The 17,097-nt window shown below is 40.5% G+C and overlaps 1 protein-coding gene across 2 annotated transcripts in view; it reads left to right on the forward strand.

Moving 5' to 3' along the window:
• The first annotated feature begins 758 nt into the window (after window positions 1–758).
• The window catches only part of xrn2 (5'-3' exoribonuclease 2), a 31,668-nt gene continuing 15,329 nt past the window's right edge, over window positions 759–17,097 (forward strand). The window contains exons 1-18 of one of the 2 annotated variants that reach the window (XM_069723694.1): window positions 759–963; window positions 2,272–2,399; window positions 2,528–2,639; window positions 3,266–3,377; window positions 3,935–3,993; window positions 4,077–4,166; window positions 4,389–4,461; window positions 4,856–4,906; window positions 4,995–5,152; window positions 5,802–5,876; window positions 6,264–6,397; window positions 6,582–6,639; window positions 6,730–6,837; window positions 6,939–6,983; window positions 7,434–7,565; window positions 7,719–7,763; window positions 10,263–10,357; window positions 12,933–13,068. In XM_069723694.1, coding sequence (XP_069579795.1) covers window positions 889–963; window positions 2,272–2,399; window positions 2,528–2,639; window positions 3,266–3,377; window positions 3,935–3,993; window positions 4,077–4,166; window positions 4,389–4,461; window positions 4,856–4,906; window positions 4,995–5,152; window positions 5,802–5,876; window positions 6,264–6,397; window positions 6,582–6,639; window positions 6,730–6,837; window positions 6,939–6,983; window positions 7,434–7,565; window positions 7,719–7,763; window positions 10,263–10,357; window positions 12,933–13,068 — 1,686 coding nt within the window. In that variant the 5' untranslated portion in view covers window positions 759–888. The remainder of the gene's footprint in view (window positions 964–2,271; window positions 2,400–2,527; window positions 2,640–3,265; window positions 3,378–3,934; window positions 3,994–4,076; window positions 4,167–4,388; window positions 4,462–4,855; window positions 4,907–4,994; window positions 5,153–5,801; window positions 5,877–6,263; window positions 6,398–6,581; window positions 6,640–6,729; window positions 6,838–6,938; window positions 6,984–7,433; window positions 7,566–7,718; window positions 7,764–10,262; window positions 10,358–12,932; window positions 13,069–17,097) is intronic. The other variant, XM_069723695.1, reaches the window with a different exon arrangement.

The raw sequence follows: 17,097 nt of genomic DNA on the forward strand, positions 1-17,097 counted from the left end.
AATGATCAATTATTATTCTGAAATGCAAATTACTGACAATTGTAAGCTCTAAGAAGAGTATGAAGTAGAAATAGCACATCTTACATCTTATTTCAGCTATTTGTGCTGAAATAAAAGAAAAACTTACTGTAAAATATACTTAAATGAAAGGAAAAAGGATTGTTTACATACTTTGTGACACAGTCTTGAGATAAAACCATATTTTTAAAAGGATAACAGGCTGAACCAAACTATATACATTTAAAAAAAAACTAGACCACGAAATAAACGAGTATTACTTTTCTATTTAGCAGTCGTCTGTTTTAGAAGTTCCAAAAAATGGCTAATATTGAAAATAAATTATTTAATGGAACTTAAAATTGCTTAATAAAGGATAATTCATGCATAGTACTTGGGCTTTGAAATAGTAAAATACTAAAATGCACGGACATTTAAATAACTGAGGATAATAAAAATGTATGGAGAATTTATGATTTATGATAAAACTTTTCTGTACATATTTGATGTCTATTTTATAGGCTATAATAATTTGATCAAATAAGATATGATGTGGGTGTTCTTCTGTTTGAATAGAGGCTTCATTATTTCATTAATTTACTACAAACAGGCCGCAGTAGGTGTAGAAAATAGATGATCCCTGCGTAGAACCCTGAATGCCTGCAGTACCGCTTCTGACCACCGGCGTCGCTGTGGGCCGGCGGCCCTCCGAAACGTCCCGGAAACAGTCAACACGACCCGGAGAAAATATACAATGGCGATGGCCAACAGCATGTAGCCGAAGTGTTGGACTCATCCAAATCAAAACTCGTGTTTTAATTGAGCTGTTTTAACCGTTTCGTGCGAGTTTCTGTTTTTATAAACTGACAGATTAACGACTGTTCACCGGAGATGGGAGTCCCGGCGTTTTTCCGTTGGCTGAGCCGGAAATATCCGTCAATCATTGTGCATTGTGTTGAGGAGAAGGTAAGCAGGTAGCATGGCGGCTAGCAGCCCGCGAACCGCGGGTAACGGCTTGATCGGTTAATTGATCGGGTAACGGCTTGATCGGTTAATTGATCGGGTAATAGCTTGATCGGTTAATTGATCGGGTAACGGTTTGATCGGTTAATTGATCGGGTAACGGCTTGATCGGTTAATTGATCGGGTAACGGCTTGATCGGTTAATTGATCGGGTAACGGTTTGATCGGTTAATTGATCGGGTAACAGCTTGATCGGTTATTTGATCGGTAAACGGCTTGATCGGTTATTTGATCGGTAAACGGCTTGATCGGTTAATTGATCGGGTAACAGCTTGATCGGTTAATTGATCGGGTAATAGCTTGATCGGTTAATTGATCGGGTAACGGCTAGATCGGGTAACGGCTTGATCGGTTAATTGATCGGTTAACAGCTTGATCGGTTAACCGCTTGATCGGTTATTTGATCGGTTATTTGATCGGTTAACAGCTTGATCGGTTATTTGATCGGTTAATTGATCGGTTATTTGATCGGTTAATTGATCGGTTATTTGATCGGTTATTTGATCGGTTAATTGATCGGTTAACGGCTCTAAGTTCACCTGTTCACCGCCAACTGTCCCGCTTCACCGTTAAGTCTCGTCGTGCTCTTTATTTGTGTACCGTTTAAAAACAAACCGGAGTTTGTTTACTTCACACGAGACAACAACAAAACGGCGCGACTTACCTGCAACAACAACAACAACAAAACGGAGCATTTTTAAGGACGGCAGAACTTTAACCTGCATAAAGGTGTTTTAAACATCAGGATTCACAGCTGCTGCTTCACCGCAGAATTTAATTAATTTAATTTAATTTAATTTAATTTAATCCAGAGACATCGAGCGGAGGAGAATATTAAATTCAGGAGGAAATGCACCACGCGGATTTAAAAGGTTTCTCAGTGGTTTTAATCATTTTATAATGTTATGGTTTTTTAAAAAACAACAACATTTTTTTATTAACTTTTCTATAAAAAATTACTGCAGTTTTTAATGTTGGTTTTTTTTTTCTCCAAAAAGCTCGTGAAGGTTTTGTACATTTTTCTTTCCTAATATCTAATAATGTATTTTGTATTCTTTCAGGGCTCTCGTGTATAATAATAATAATAATTTACTTAATAATATCGATGTCCATTGATCCCAGAAAACCCAAAATATTCACGCTGTTGTCACATGGGACAAAGAACAGCAGATACTTTTTGCAGCTTTAATGCCGAACAGGTTTTTTATTTTGAAGTCCAACTGAGTGGTTTGTGTTGTTTTACCTTCACAGGGGAAACAGTGTAATGGAGTTCGTATTCCCGTCGATACGACCAAACCGAACCCCAACGAGGTCGAGTTCGACAACCTGTACCTGGACATGAACGGCATCATCCACCCCTGCACACATCCAGAGGACAAGTAGGAGCCACTTCCTGTTTCCTGTTTCATGTTTCAGACTCACTTCAGAAGGAGGGTTGATATAAATAGTGAAACCACAGTCAGTCCTCACTCCTCTTCCTCCTTCTCCTCTTCCTCCTCCTGCACAGACCACCGCCCAAAAATGAAGACGAGATGATGGTCTCCATCTTCGAGTACATCGACCGCCTGTTCAACATCGTGCGGCCCAGACGGGTTCTGTACATGGCCATCGACGGCGTGGTGAGTCGCTTCGTCCGATTGGTTCGAGGGTAAAGTTGACGTCTTCATATGTCATGTGACAAAGAAAAGATTCACATCCTCCAACGACCAGCTGGAAGCAAAAGTTCCTGATTTATAGACACGTGATATTTGGTATTTCTGATTATTTAAAAATCATAATTTGATCATAAAATCTTTTTTTTATAGTAGTATAACTGTCTGAGAAAATATAATTAATTATTATGGGTTGTAATGATCCTTAAAGGTATGAAAACAGTTTTATTTTGGTTGACTGTTTTATTAGAGCTGAAATTTGAAACATGTTTTATTTAATTTGAAGTGTAAAAAAAAAATCCTTGTTGAAAATAACTGAAGTGCAGTAAAATAAAAGCATCTAATGATTATTTTCATTCGAGATTAAGCTGCTGATTTTCTCTCTTTATTGATTAATTGCTGGTTTGTAAAGTTTCTTCATGCTTTCAATGGGTTTAAACATGAACGTCTGCCAGTCATGAGGAAAAATAAAGGACTTCACCTGTCTGAGTGTTGCAGCTGACTTCAGAGCAGCGCCGTGTTTCCCGGGTCATCAGAGACGTGACCGCAGCTTCTGTTCAGACTCTGAAAGTCGACCTGTTGAACTCTTGCAGGCTCCTCGAGCCAAAATGAACCAGCAGCGCTCTCGACGCTTTCGTGCCTCCAAAGAAGGAGTTGAGCTGTCGGAGGAGAAGCATCGCATGAGGGAGGAGATCATCCAGAGAGGTGTGTGATGTTCTACTCCTTTATTCACACTCACGGCCTTCACAACATTATAGACGGTAGTTGTAGTTTGTACTTACAGGGAGTTCATATTTCAATATTTATTCATGAATCCAATGTTTTATTTGCAAACTTCTTCTCCAAAAGAAAATATTCTTGTGATTTTAAGGACCAAAAATCATCTCTGTATAGTTTTTGCAGCTTCTTTCTGCAGCTTTACCAGCAGCAAGATGTTTTTGTGTCTTTAAGGACAACCCTCTCTTCTGATTGGCTGACTGTCTTTTGAGTGACACATATCCAGACCAGTCATAGGTCTTCCTCAGTCTTGTAGCTTGTAGCACCACAACAGAACCTCAGTGTTTTTGTTCCACATTAAATGCGGGTCGTGCTGAGGGCAGACATGTGACATCACCGTCAGTTTGTGACATCACAAACTTACAGAAGTCCAAACGGCAGAGTTGCTGAATACAGGCTGTGTATTTTTCGGTGGACTTAATGTTTTGACACTTTCCCAGTATTCATACTCCATGTCACCTTCCTTGTTTCTCTGCCCTCTGCAGGAGGTTATCTCCCCCCCGAGGAGATTAAAGAGAGGTTTGACAGCAACTGCATCACTCCAGTAAGTCTCGGTGAAGTCCAGAGTTCCAGCTGTACTTTTATGTCCTTTTTATTTCTATTAAGTCGATGCCTTGTGGTCTGCAGGGAACAGAGTTCATGGACAACCTGGCTCAGTGTCTGCGCTACTACGTGGCCGACCGGCTCAGCAACGATCCGGGATGGAAGAATGTCGTGGTGAGTGTCTCACCCTTTCTAATACAGACACTTCCTACTGCTGCTGATTATTCAAACTGGTTCAAGTTCAACTGAAACGTAATCAGATGTGATGATCATCTTTTTATGCCCCTGCGCTGAGTCTCGTAAGACGAGCGTTAAAAGTGATCATTGAATCTTTTCCAAATCTGACGGCGAGACACTGAAGTGATTTTAAAACTTTATTTCCTTCTTTTTGTTCAGGTGTTTCTGTCCGACGCCAGCGTCCCAGGTGAAGGTGAACACAAGATCATGGACTTCATCCGGAGACAGAGAGGTACCGACATTCACACTGTGGCCCGATGCAGCACAGATTCAGTTCATTCAAACGGAACAAAAACTGTTACAGACGTTAAATCAGTCACGTTTTGTGTTTTAAAAGCTGTATTTATCTTTAGTTTCAAACTGTTTAAAGAAGTGAGACTGAGTTTAACCTGCAGCTCACAACGTAACAACAAATGATTTCATAACAAGTGAATATGAGAAGAATCTGAATCACGAACACAACGGACGTGAAGTCCTCCAGACTCACTTTTATTACAATTCAGACTCATGATGACTCTTTAATCTTCATCTTAGAGTGGTGATGATGATGATGATGATGTGTGGCCTCTGAAGTCAAGTGTGAACCTTCATCAGTGTGTTGCCTGTCCTCTTGTTCCCTGTACCAGCTCAACCCCACCATGACCCCAACACACATCACTGCCTGTGTGGAGCCGACGGTAAGAACTCTCTCCAACCCGACGTGTCCCGCCCTCGTCGTCTTTACGTCCTCGCTGAAGTGCCGTGTGTTTTCTCTCCCCGTGTCAGCTGACCTGATCATGTTGGGCCTGGCCACGCACGAACCCAACTTCACCATCATCCGGGAGGAGTTCAAGCCCAACAAGCCGCGGCCGTGCGCGCTCTGCGGCCAGATGGGCCACGACATCAAAGAGTGTCAGGGGACGGCCCGCGAGAAGCAGGGACAGGTGAGACCGGGACATCCTGTCAATCCTGTCCTACATCATTCATATCACGTCTCCAAACCTCCAGACCACATCTCCAACATGGTTTTATTCTATTTTAGTTTCATATTTAAACACTACTGTGATCAGTTTCCACACAACTGCTGGAGTTTTCAGGCTGATTGTCAGGATGACAACAATATTTTACAGTTTTATTGTCTGAAATGATGAAAAGTAAACCTTATTGGGAATTTATGAATTATAAAAAAAACTTACTCTGAGCCTTTTTATCTGCATTATTTTCTGTTTAAACAAAAAAAGTGTTCCTAACGGAGAACAGCGATACCAATCGATCTGAGGGCCACCAAGATAATAATGATTCAATTAATAAGCTTTATTAAACAGCACTTTTCAAAACAAAGATATTAAGTGCTTCACAAATGTCTTACCAGGATTAAAACATTACAGGCCTGTAAACTGAATGAAGTGATTCATGTGATTGGTAAAGTCTTAAAATCAGTCCAACATTTGACGAGACATCAAGCGACAGCTGCAAAGACTTTTACTGCGATTCATTTAGAAACCATATTTAGTCATATTTCATTGAAGATGTGTATTTTAAGAATATATCTGATAGTATGGACTCAGTGACTGTTTTCTTCTTCACTTCCAGCACGATGAGTTTGCCGACACGATGCCGGCGGCCGAGCAGGAGTTCATCTTCATCAGACTCTGCGTCCTGCGGGAGGTTCGTCCTGCATTTGTTTAACTTTAAACCATTCAATTAGAAAAGACATTTCTAGAAGTAGAAGTTTACAGATTTTACGTACAAGTAGTTTGGATGTTTACATTCAGGATATAATACAATTGGATTGACTGAAGAGAGTTTGGTTGTTTTTGAGACGGCAACATTTGGCCCTCCCGTTTGAATGTGCTGGCTGATATGATGGTTTTGCATTAGAGTGTTTCAATATGCTCTAAATTCAACTGCTTTTATTGTGTAGAGAAATGTATTTTATCTGTTTGATCTAAAAATACAAATGATTCAATAAGGGCCACGCTGTACGTTGTATTTCTGTATGAGCCTGCTGAGGCTGGCGGTATGAAGCTCCATGATAAATCATTCCTTCTTCAGTACCTGGCCCGAGAGCTGACGATGGCCAGCCTGCCGTTTCCCTTCGACTTCGAGAGGAGTGTCGACGACTGGGTCTTCATGTGCTTCTTTGTTGGAAACGACTTCCTGCCACATCTTCCGTCCTTAGAAATCAGGTAAGCTTCAGTTGGTCCCCAGAAAGCTGCAGGAAGCTGGTTTAGGTTTGAGAGGAGGAGCCAGCAGATGTGTCTGCAGAGTCCTTTAAAAACTCTAAAGCAGCTGCCAGTTATCGAACACCTTTCAAAGTGAACTTTACTCATGAAGTGTTTTACACTTGTGTTTGTGTCCGTTTCCCTTCAGAGAGGGAGCCATCGACCGACTGGTCAACATCTACAAAGACGTCGTCCACAGAACTGGGGTGAGTTTCGTCACTTATCAGAAGAAATTAATTCTGGGTTGAAAAGTTGAAATCCTGTCGTGGATAAGTTTAACTGTGTTTCCTCTGCAGGGCTACCTGACGCAGAACGGCTACGTGAACCTGGAGCGTGTGGAGCTGATCATGCAGGCTGTGGGCGTGGCTGAGGACAACATCTTCAAGAAACGCAAAGACGACGATGTGAGACTTCGCTGCTTTCATTCACATTTTAATTCAACATTTATAAGTGCACAGCGGCTCGTCGACAAACAGTCCTAAATGTCTCGTTTGTTTTCTCATAGGAAAACTTCAAGAGGAGGAATAAAGAGAAGAAAAAGAGGATGAAGGTGAGGAAAGCAAGATGCTACTGTTTCTTAATAATTGAGGTGGCCACATTTGACATTTATTGCCCGATCAGCTGATATGAGCACACTTCGCCCACTGAACGAAGCAGGAACATGGACGACCCTCAAAGCTTTTATCGCTCACAGTTTATTCAAATTAAACAAGGTGTGTTCAGTTGGTTGCAACCTGATGCCACTAAAATTCTCCACACTGCTCCTTTTAAAGGGACATTTAAATAAGATAATGAACTAAATCCACCTGAATGATTCAGTCTCAATCTACCAAAACAAAGCTGAAACAAGAAAAACTTTTGACCTCAAACGTCTCGCCGGAGAAAAGAGACTCGACAGAAACCTGAATTCTCCTTTCTGTTTATGTATTTCTGATTGTTTGCTGGTGAACCAGTCGTGTCCTGAACACTGACTTTTGTTTTTGTGGCGGTGCGTGTGCAGGCGGAGCGGCAGGGCCCCGCCTACCTGACCACGGGCCAGTTCACCCCTCACGCCCTGGGGAGACGCGACCGCCCCGAGGCCGTCCAGAACGCCCGGCACCAGGCCTTCGACATGAGGATGCAGCACAACAAGGTACCCGAGTCATAAACTTACGCCGTTGGTTGGCTGATTGCTGCGACTTCCTGCTTCCGTTTCAAATTAAAAGCCCTCGTTTCAAATTAAAAGCGCTTCATTCACCATCCAGTACTTTAGTTTTGACCTGTAGTCTGGTGTTCGTTTCTGCAGGATGCTGCTCAGTCCCTGAAAGCCATGATTAAAAACGGAGGCAACGTAAGTCAGATCTGTGTTTTCTTACTCGTACAGTAACTGCCTTTAAATAATGAACCAGAGAGTGAGTATAGTTTACAAGTTGAGTGGATAAGGAGTAAAATACGAACCTTTCTTTTGATGCATCTACTTAAATATAATACAAAACATGAATCGGTTCGGTGTGAGACTCCTGTGATCTTTCACTGACGTCTTGAAGTCTGTTTATGTCGACGCCTCTTGGAGAGAAACTGTTGTCTATCAGCTGCAGCGTGTTGACAATCGGGTCAGATTTCAAAATAAAACGCCCTGTGTCGACTAAACTTCACCTTCCGTCTTTAAAGTAGAAGAAAAGCTTCTCCTGCTAACAGGCTGAATGTAGAATATAGTTAATTATGAAGCTCAATATTTAGTTTGAACTGGTAAAACCCAGCAGGCTGTATTAACTTGGTCTGCAGGTTGCTATGGACAATAAAAGAAACTATTTCACTAAGTTTCCCTGCTAGAAGCAAAAAATAAAGAAAAATGACCAAATCAGGATGTCAAGAAAATCTGAATGTTAATGTTCTATAAATTATTCTTACATTTTTTTTATGAAATGCCCTTAATAGGAAATCATTTGTGCACCTCTGATTTAAGAAGTAATCAATAACCGACAAGCAGCAGCGTTTCTGTCCTGCGCTCGGTTTTCTCCTTTTTTCTTTCCTCCTTCATCATCTCACTGTTTCACTTCACATTGTTCAGCCGTCCTCTGAAGTTTCGGCTCCCCTGAAGGAGGACGACTACAGGACGGACACATCAGTTTTAGGACACGATTATCGGAGAAATTATTGAGTTGTTTTTTTTCCTTTTTAAAAAGGTTCAGTCGCCGTGTCGTTTTCACGGCGTGCTTAATACTCAACATTTAAAACGTCCTGCAGTGAACGTTTCCATCAGCAGAACTATAATAATAAGTATAAGATGTTTGCGGCGCTGGGCGGTTCCTCCCTCGGTGTTTGCGAGCAGCTCTGAGCGATGCTGCTGTGTTTGGGTCGGTTCACGGTCATGCGTCTGTTTAAAGTGTCTCTCGAGATGTTTCCTGCCCTCTCTTGTGCGGCGTTAACATTTATCGACCGACAATAGCCGGCTATACATTAGCACATGAATGAACCGAGCACAAAGGCCTCCAGCAGGAAAAGAAAGGGACAGTGAAGTAGCTCAGGTAGTTTATTTTTATTCCTCTGCATCAGCGTCCTTCAAACATAAAATCCACGTAGATCTGTACATCAGCTTCATCTGACGCCGCTGCACACAGCCATGTTTCATTAGCAGTAAAAAGGCTTTAATACATTAAATATTTGTTATAATTAATGCAGTTTTACCCTCTAAATGTTTTATCTGTGATGAATCAATATTAATGTAAATGTAGCCATCTTAATAACCATCGTTTATCTTTATAGCAACATATTGTGTTGTATTTATTTGGATTTTTTTATTTACTAGTAACCAAATAAACACACTTTAGTCTAAATAGCCTACATTTTGATAATAAATGAATAATTTTAGCTTCAGAGTCTTGAGGCTTTGCTGCTTTTCTAATTATGGTAAACAATAAATTAAGATATTTAAAGACTTCATTTTAGACTGTAGAAAACTGTATCCTGACATATTTTAGACTATTTAATATTTAAACATTAATAAAAATGACCATAATGAAAACTCTTGTTAACCACAGCTCTAAAAATATTCTCTGAACTCGTGCTGTAGTTTATTTTTATTTTTGCGTTATGCGAGACCTGATCCATCAGATTTAATTTGTTTCGTCCTGAAAATATTCTCTAGAATTTTATTTTATTTTTGAAAAACAAATATTAAGATTTTAAAGACAATTTAACAGATTGTAGACAGAAAAGAAGCCAAATAACAAGTGCATTTTTAAAATTCAATCCAAACTGACAGCTGAGACATTCACCAACAAAAACAACAAATTTATGTAGTTTAAGTTAAAATAGTAAAGAATTGACAAAGAATATGAATTGATGACACTGTTGAGTTTCTGAGTGAAAACAGGACAAAAACAACAATAAAAACAATTTATAATCTGTTTAATGAGAAACTGCAGCTTCTGTCGTTTTGCTGATCCGTGACTTCTTCGTACTTCAGCTCTATTTCAGGTTTTTCTTGTTTGGAGGACGAATCTCATCTCAGAGTGTTTGTGTAGTTTGTTGTGGAGGTTTTAAACAGATTTCTGTGGCGTTTAAAAACCTCCAGCCGTGTGTTGAGTGAGTTTGAAACCGTTTTGTCCTCGCAGACAAAACGCTGAAAGCTTTTCACAGCGTCGCTGCTGCTGTTCAGGAGTTGAGCCTGTCGGGTCCTATAAACACCCGTTTAGTCCTCCTACATCTAAACAACAATTAATCTGTTTATTAGAGCAGACGCAGCACTGATTAAAAACGTGTAAATTCTGTTAATATTTATGTTTTTCTTCTGATCTGAATATTTTCTTCATGTTTTTCTCCTGTGGGTTTTCTCCGCCCCGCGCAGTCGTCTGCAGGCCCCAGCGACAGCTTGGACAGCAAGGGAATGAAGAGGAAGGCCGACGACAGTGACAGCGAGCCGGAGCCCGAAGACAACGTCAGGTACACCTTCACAGGCCGGGTGGGCGGAGTCACAGCGGAGGGCGGGGGCCTGGGCTGTAGTCTAATCATCTAAAGTGCTTTCAGGTCGCATCCACATCCACTTTTTATAGTTTAACGGAGGATGAGGGACAAAAGAGGATTTTCATATATTGGACGAGTTGGTAAAAAAAACTTTAGTTTTTTTGTCATGCAGAAGAAAACACCAGATTTGCATGGAAGGATTCGGTGTTTAAATCTCCTCCAACCTTCTGTATACTGACCACCATGAACCAAACAGGCCCCTGATTGGCTGCCTGCTCGGCACACAGCGGCAACGTGACTGCATGATTCACCTCAGAACGATCCGGCTTTGGATCAATAAAACAAACCCGTCAAGATTTCTGAAAAACATCTAAAGTTCTCTTTTTAAAAATGTACCTCAATTTACCTTCGTACAAACTGACCTGTAAATAAAGTGTCCAGCCGACAACTGATGAAATATCTTTAGAATAAATCTGAACTCGGCGTGTTAACGAACAGAAGCAGAGAGATGCGCTCATTAATGAACCGAGCTGCAGCACAAGCTGCTTAACTCTTCCGCACGCACACACACACACACACACACACACACACACACACACACGCACACACACACACACACACACGCACACACACACACACACACACACACACATGCACACACACACACACACACACACACACGCACGCACACACACACACACGCACACACACACACACGCACACACACACACACACACACACACACACACACACCTCTGCTGAACAGCTCCCACTTCCTCCTGCACCTGATTAATATGGAAAGCAGGAACATCGGGGTAAACTCCTCTGTGACGCTCTCGTCAGAGCTGCTAAATCCGTCGGGCTGAATTGGTATTCATGGAGGCTTTCCTCTCCGGAGCCGGCGCTCCCGGCGGTCCGCTCCGAGGATCCGCCGCGCAGATGCTGGACTCCCTTCATTATGTGTGCAGAACGGCATCGCCGCCCTGAAACCTACCAGGAAGTCTAAGCCGTTAGCGTTGCAGCGTTTTGAGGCTGTAGATGAACAGCTTTAACGTGTCGTTTAGAGTTACTGCAGCAGTGGATTCACTCTTCTACCTCACCAGCACTGTACATGGAGTTTATATAATTACACATTAATAACTGAGGTGTGTTCGTAGGGGGAGCTGAGATTCACACACCAGTTACTGAGGTGGAGGTAAAGCACCAGGTTATGGTGTTGTGGTCACATGAGGAAATTTGACAAAACTTGTTGAGGAAGAATATAGACAGACAGACAGACGCCACTGAAACCCACTGCAAATAAGCAGCAAACTGTATGTCACAGAAACATCTGGAAATACTTTAGTTCAAATTGTATTTCTTTATTTTTTTTCTTTAACTTAAAGAACCACGAGGCTCAAAATTGCAAAAAAAATTCCTGAGGCACTAAAGTGACAGTTTTACAAAAGTACTTTAAATGTTTGTTTTTTTAATAATACCAATCCAACACATCCTGTATGTACAAAAACACAGTAATGTTCTGAAAAGTCATTTCATTTGACCTTCTGGTTTTACATGCGGTTTGTTTGGATGAAGAGCCTCGCTGACTAAAGGTTTCTGAGGTGTTTGTGTTTAGAGAGCGAGTTTTGTTTAACTTAACTTTAAGTTTCTATTGTTTAACTTTAATGCGGAGAAATTTCAACTTCCTATTTGAATTTGTTTTAAATAATAAAGAGATCACTGCTGTCACTGAGTCTGCTCAGCTTTCACTGTCTTCCTTCCTGGATGTTGACTTGTTTGTAAATATGAACTGTGATGGTGAATATGAACTGTGTGATGGTGAATATGAACTGTGTGATGGTGAATATGAACTGTGATGGTGAATATGAACTGTGTGATGGTGAATATGAACTGTGTGATGGTGAATATGAACTGTGTGATGGTGAATATGAACTGTGTGATGGTGAATATGAACTGTGATGGTGAATATGAACTGTGTGATGGTGAATATGAACTGTGATGGTGAATATGAACTGTGTGATGGTGAATATGAACTGTGTGATGGTGAATATGAACTGTGTGATGGTGAATATGAACTGTGATGGTGAATATGAACTGTGTAATGGTAAATATGAACTGTGATGGTGAATATGAACTGTGTGATGGTGAATATGAACTGTGATGGTGAATATGAACTGTGTGATGGTGAATATGAACTGTGATGGTGAATATGAACTGTGTGATGGTGAATATGAACTGTGTGATGGTGAATATGAACTGTGTGATGGTGAATATGTGATGGTGAATATGAACTGTGATGGTGAATATGAACTGTGTGATGGTGAATATGAACTGTGTGATGGTGAATATGAACTGTGATGGTGAATATGAACTGTGTGATGGTGAATATGAACTGTGTGATGGTGAATATGAACTGTGTGATGGTGAATATGAACTGTGTGATGGTGAATATGAACTGTGATGGTGAATATGAACTGTGTGATGGTGAATATGAACTGTGTGATGGTGAATATGAACTGTGTGATGGTGAATATGAACTGTGATTGTGCTGCAGGCTGTGGGAGGACGGCTGGAAGCAGAGATACTACAAGACCAAGTTCGATGTTGACGTGACAGACGAGGACTTCAGGCGGAAGGTGGTCCAGTCGTACGTGGAGGGTCTCTGCTGGGTGCTGCGCTACTATTACCAGGTAACACGCATCTCCATGGCAACCTGAGCCCACATGACTTCATCTGTCACGTGTTGCTCTGCTGAAGAACTTCAAATTATGCTTTTTACTTCACGATGAGGTGGAAGATCTCAAACTGCAGCGTTGTCAACGTAGTTTAATGAGATTATCAGAGATAAAAGATATTTAATCTCCACGTTATTAACAGCAGGTTTATTTCTGCCTCTGCGCTGGTGGTACCTGAATGCATCACGTTTTCTGATTTTCCTTCCGCTCATTCTCTTTTCGTGAATGTGATATCTCCACAACAGCTCGAGGGAATTTCTTCAGATTTGGCACAAATGTCCACTTGGACATGAGGATGAACTGATTAGATGTTGGTGGTCAGAGGTCACCGTGTTGTCGGGTTGAACGTGTTGGAATCATCCACGTTTTACAATTTGCAGCATCGTTTGCTGTCAGTCATCTTTATTGTCAAGGCGTGGAAACTCATATGAGGACTCCTGTGAAGACATCAGTCTGTCAGGACGTGGATTTGAACGAGGAGAGGTACGACGTTGAGGCGGTGGTTCCGGTATTGTTCTTTGTTTGAAAGTCAAGAAGTGTTGAGTGTTTCAGCCCAACAGCTCTCAGAGGGGAGTGAAACCTCCAGCTGTTGTTTGCAGTGTGATTAAACACTAAATCATGTTCCTGTTGTAAAATATTGATCTTTATGTGTGAATGAAGTAATGAGCGGCGGGCGGTCTCCAGGAGAGCCGGGCGGCGGGCTGATCCGTGGGGATTTGTCCGGGCTGATTGTGTGTGTGCAGACGGTGTTGACTCCGATCCAAAGCCCGTCTCAGGGGGCCGTTCTCCATGAATTCATTAGCGGGCCCTCGGCGGACGGAGACGTGTCTCCTCTCCGCCGCCGCACATTCACGGTTCGGTCCGCCGCCGCAGAGTTATGATCGCTCACACCTCGGCGGATCATCCACGGAGACGGTTTATCCACAACACAAAGGACTCCACTTTGTTTCCCTCCCTTTATGTTTCAGGTTCGGAGCTCACCGAGGTTCGTTAACGTCCTCTGACTCGGGAATTAAATCCTCCTCAACAGCTTCACCACAAAGGAAGAGTTTCCTCACACGTTTTACTAAAATCATCCGAAGCTGATTTTTATAGAATCACGTCATCAGTCAGAATTCGTACGTTTTGTTGGAACTAGAAACAGAAATGGTTTTATTTACATTTTTGCCTGTTTTTGTCAACAATTTCATGAAACACTGAAATGTGTTTATAAACTCAGCTGCCAGTTTATTAGGTACACCTAGCAAAAACTAATTTACCCGAGCAGCCCTGATACAAGTCCAAATGTTCGGATTTTAACGTTCAAATGTCATTGTTCGCGTTTTAATGTCATAACGTTCACGTTTGGGTTTTGACGTTAAGGTTCTAATGAATGGCTTTAAACGTACGAGTTCTCATGTTCGAGTTTCAACGTTCGGGTTTTAACGTACGAGTAACGTCAGGTTTTTAACATACGAGTAACGTCAGGTTTTTAACATTCAGGTTTTGTTGGAACACTTTTCCGAGGTGTTGATTTCTTGCCGGTTATTTTGGAGGTTAGTTTCCGTTGCTGCTTGGCTGTGATGTTTCACTCTGACGTCATGTTTAGTCGACCCTCAGGGATGTTAATGGGTCGGACTAAATATCAGAAACATCTCCGTACTGGATTTGTTTTGTGGCTGTTGTTGACGTGGTGTTTCTCACAGAGGGAATTTAAAGATGAATAAAAACGATAACTGAAGGTCTTCACCAACGATTTTACATTTCTGTAGTTTTCAACTGATTTCCTTGAATCTTAAGAAATTCAAACAAGTTTCTTTTAGTTGAATCTAATCAGGACCTTTTGAATCGAAAATGAACAAGTGACATTTTCAAGTTTTAAATCTTTGGTCTACTTAAACCAGCAGCCTCAATAATAATGTACAATAAGTGAATAATTTTTTTTATTTCATTTATTTTGGGATATTTGGTTTGTAAAGCCTGTTCATTTCATATTATAATTTTTTTTTAAAGTGACGTTCTTTAAATTGAATTTTCTTTTCTGTATTCAAGTAGAGACCAAAACATCCAAAGCCAAAATCAGGTTATTAATCACATTTTTTACATTGTTTTTATTGTTTGACAAAATGTCAGCAGAGCAGTTTATAAAATACTTAAACTGTCTTTCAGTGAAATAAACTTTTCTGCATTACATCACATAGTTTAATTTAAAGAATAAGTTATTTATGATTTAGAAACTAAGCACAAACTGGTATTTGTGACAGAAATTAAATGAACAAAATTTAATAGCTAATCAATTCAGTTACGACTAAAAGAAGTCTGTAGAATTGCTGTTTTTATTTAGTTATAATTGTAATATAATTGGGGTTTGTAAATTTTATTAATTATAAAAGTAGTTGATTTATTAGTTAATGAAAATATTGATTAGTTTGAGGCCTAATTTGGACAGAATTTAGTAAATCAGACTAAAATATATTCACACTGACGGATAAGAACTACTCTTCTGTTGTACTTTTTTATTTACGCTAACAATAACAAACTTTTCTTCCCTTTTGTCCGCCGCTGTGAGATAGGACAGTAAATGTATTATTTTTTTTATTATCGTGGTTTGTGGTCTTTGACCCGCCGGCCTCAGACACAAATGAATTTCTTCTCCAGACAAAACATTTTGTCATATTACCATAAATGATCTGTGCGATTATTTGAATGTGGAGATGGGAGCCTTCTCTATCTTTTATTATGGTAAAGGGCCATATTATCATTTGAATGACCATCTTTAATAATAGAGTGGTGGGCTTGGCGGAGATGTGAGGATTGGTGGGTTTGTCGGAGGACCTCGTTTTCTCAGAGGTGGATTGTGGGAAGTGAAGGTCGTTCTTTGGTGCGAGGCGTGTTTGCTCGGAGGACAAGTGGTCCGAACACTCCATCTGCACGCTTACATTTTCTTTTTACTTCTTTGTGCATAAACATTTCCAACACACTGAGGTGAAAGAGGGAATTATTTCTATAGTTTATCCCCACAGAGCCGTTCATCTTCGCAACAGCTGGAAGAGCTTTTACTCAACTGTAGTCCGAGAAACAGAAAAGTCACCATCGAAGTTTGAAAGTGCAGCGAACGGATGGAAATTTAAATCAGAGTGATTCAGGGGAACGAAGCGCTCGGCGTCTGATCGGGATTCAGACTCGTGGAGGGTTTTAAATGTCAGCGCAGACATCTTAGTCTGGTCAGATTGGATTTTAAGCTTTGAGCTGCAGCAGAACTTTAGTGGAAAAAGGGCAAAGAAAAGCTTTTTTCTTTCCATTTTCTTTGTAAGTCTTTTCTGTTGGTTTTTTTTTGTTTTTTTTTAAACTTTCACTTCTTTTCATTTTGTCCTGTTAGTTTGTCGGTCATGATTTTATGTCCGATCGAACACTGATGCAGAACAGGGAAGCTGGAAAGAGCAAGAAATCAGCAGCAAACACCAATTAAATTAATTACTTAATTCTGATTTATCAAAACTTCCTCCGATTTGGGTTTTTATCACTGAAAATGTATTTAGTTTTGTTGTTCCAACAATTTTAAGAGATCATTTTTTTGCTCCGATGAATTTTGACGAGCGTTTTTTAACCATCTCGATTGAAAGCACGAATATGAGATCTAATATTCAGACAAAACTTAAAGAAAGTAATTTATTTTTGTTTGGTCTTTGCACCAAAAATTAATTCATTCTTCATTACTTATGGTTTTAGATATTTACACTCTTGTTGAAGTGCTGCTGGTTCATGAATCTGCAGCTCAAATCTGTTTCTGATCTGCCAGAAGAACAAAAGCCAGTTCGTCTTGTTGAGATCTTTTAAGAAGCACTCAGCTTTTAACACCTCCAATCACAACTAAAGAAAAACTGCACCAACCATCATACGAATGATCTCACTTCCCCTATTTTGAAATGTAGATTAAAAGCTGCTTCCTCTGCAGCATTCAGTAAACTTATTTTATTCAATCACAGGAGACTCGTTCCTTCATTG

Source organism: Brachyistius frenatus, unplaced genomic scaffold (genome assembly GCF_029030835.1).
Source record: "Brachyistius frenatus isolate BFR_SWC_R1_liver_20210118 unplaced genomic scaffold, ASM2903083v1 Contig_341, whole genome shotgun sequence".
In the NCBI taxonomy this organism is placed as follows: Eukaryota; Metazoa; Chordata; class Actinopteri; family Embiotocidae; genus Brachyistius; species Brachyistius frenatus.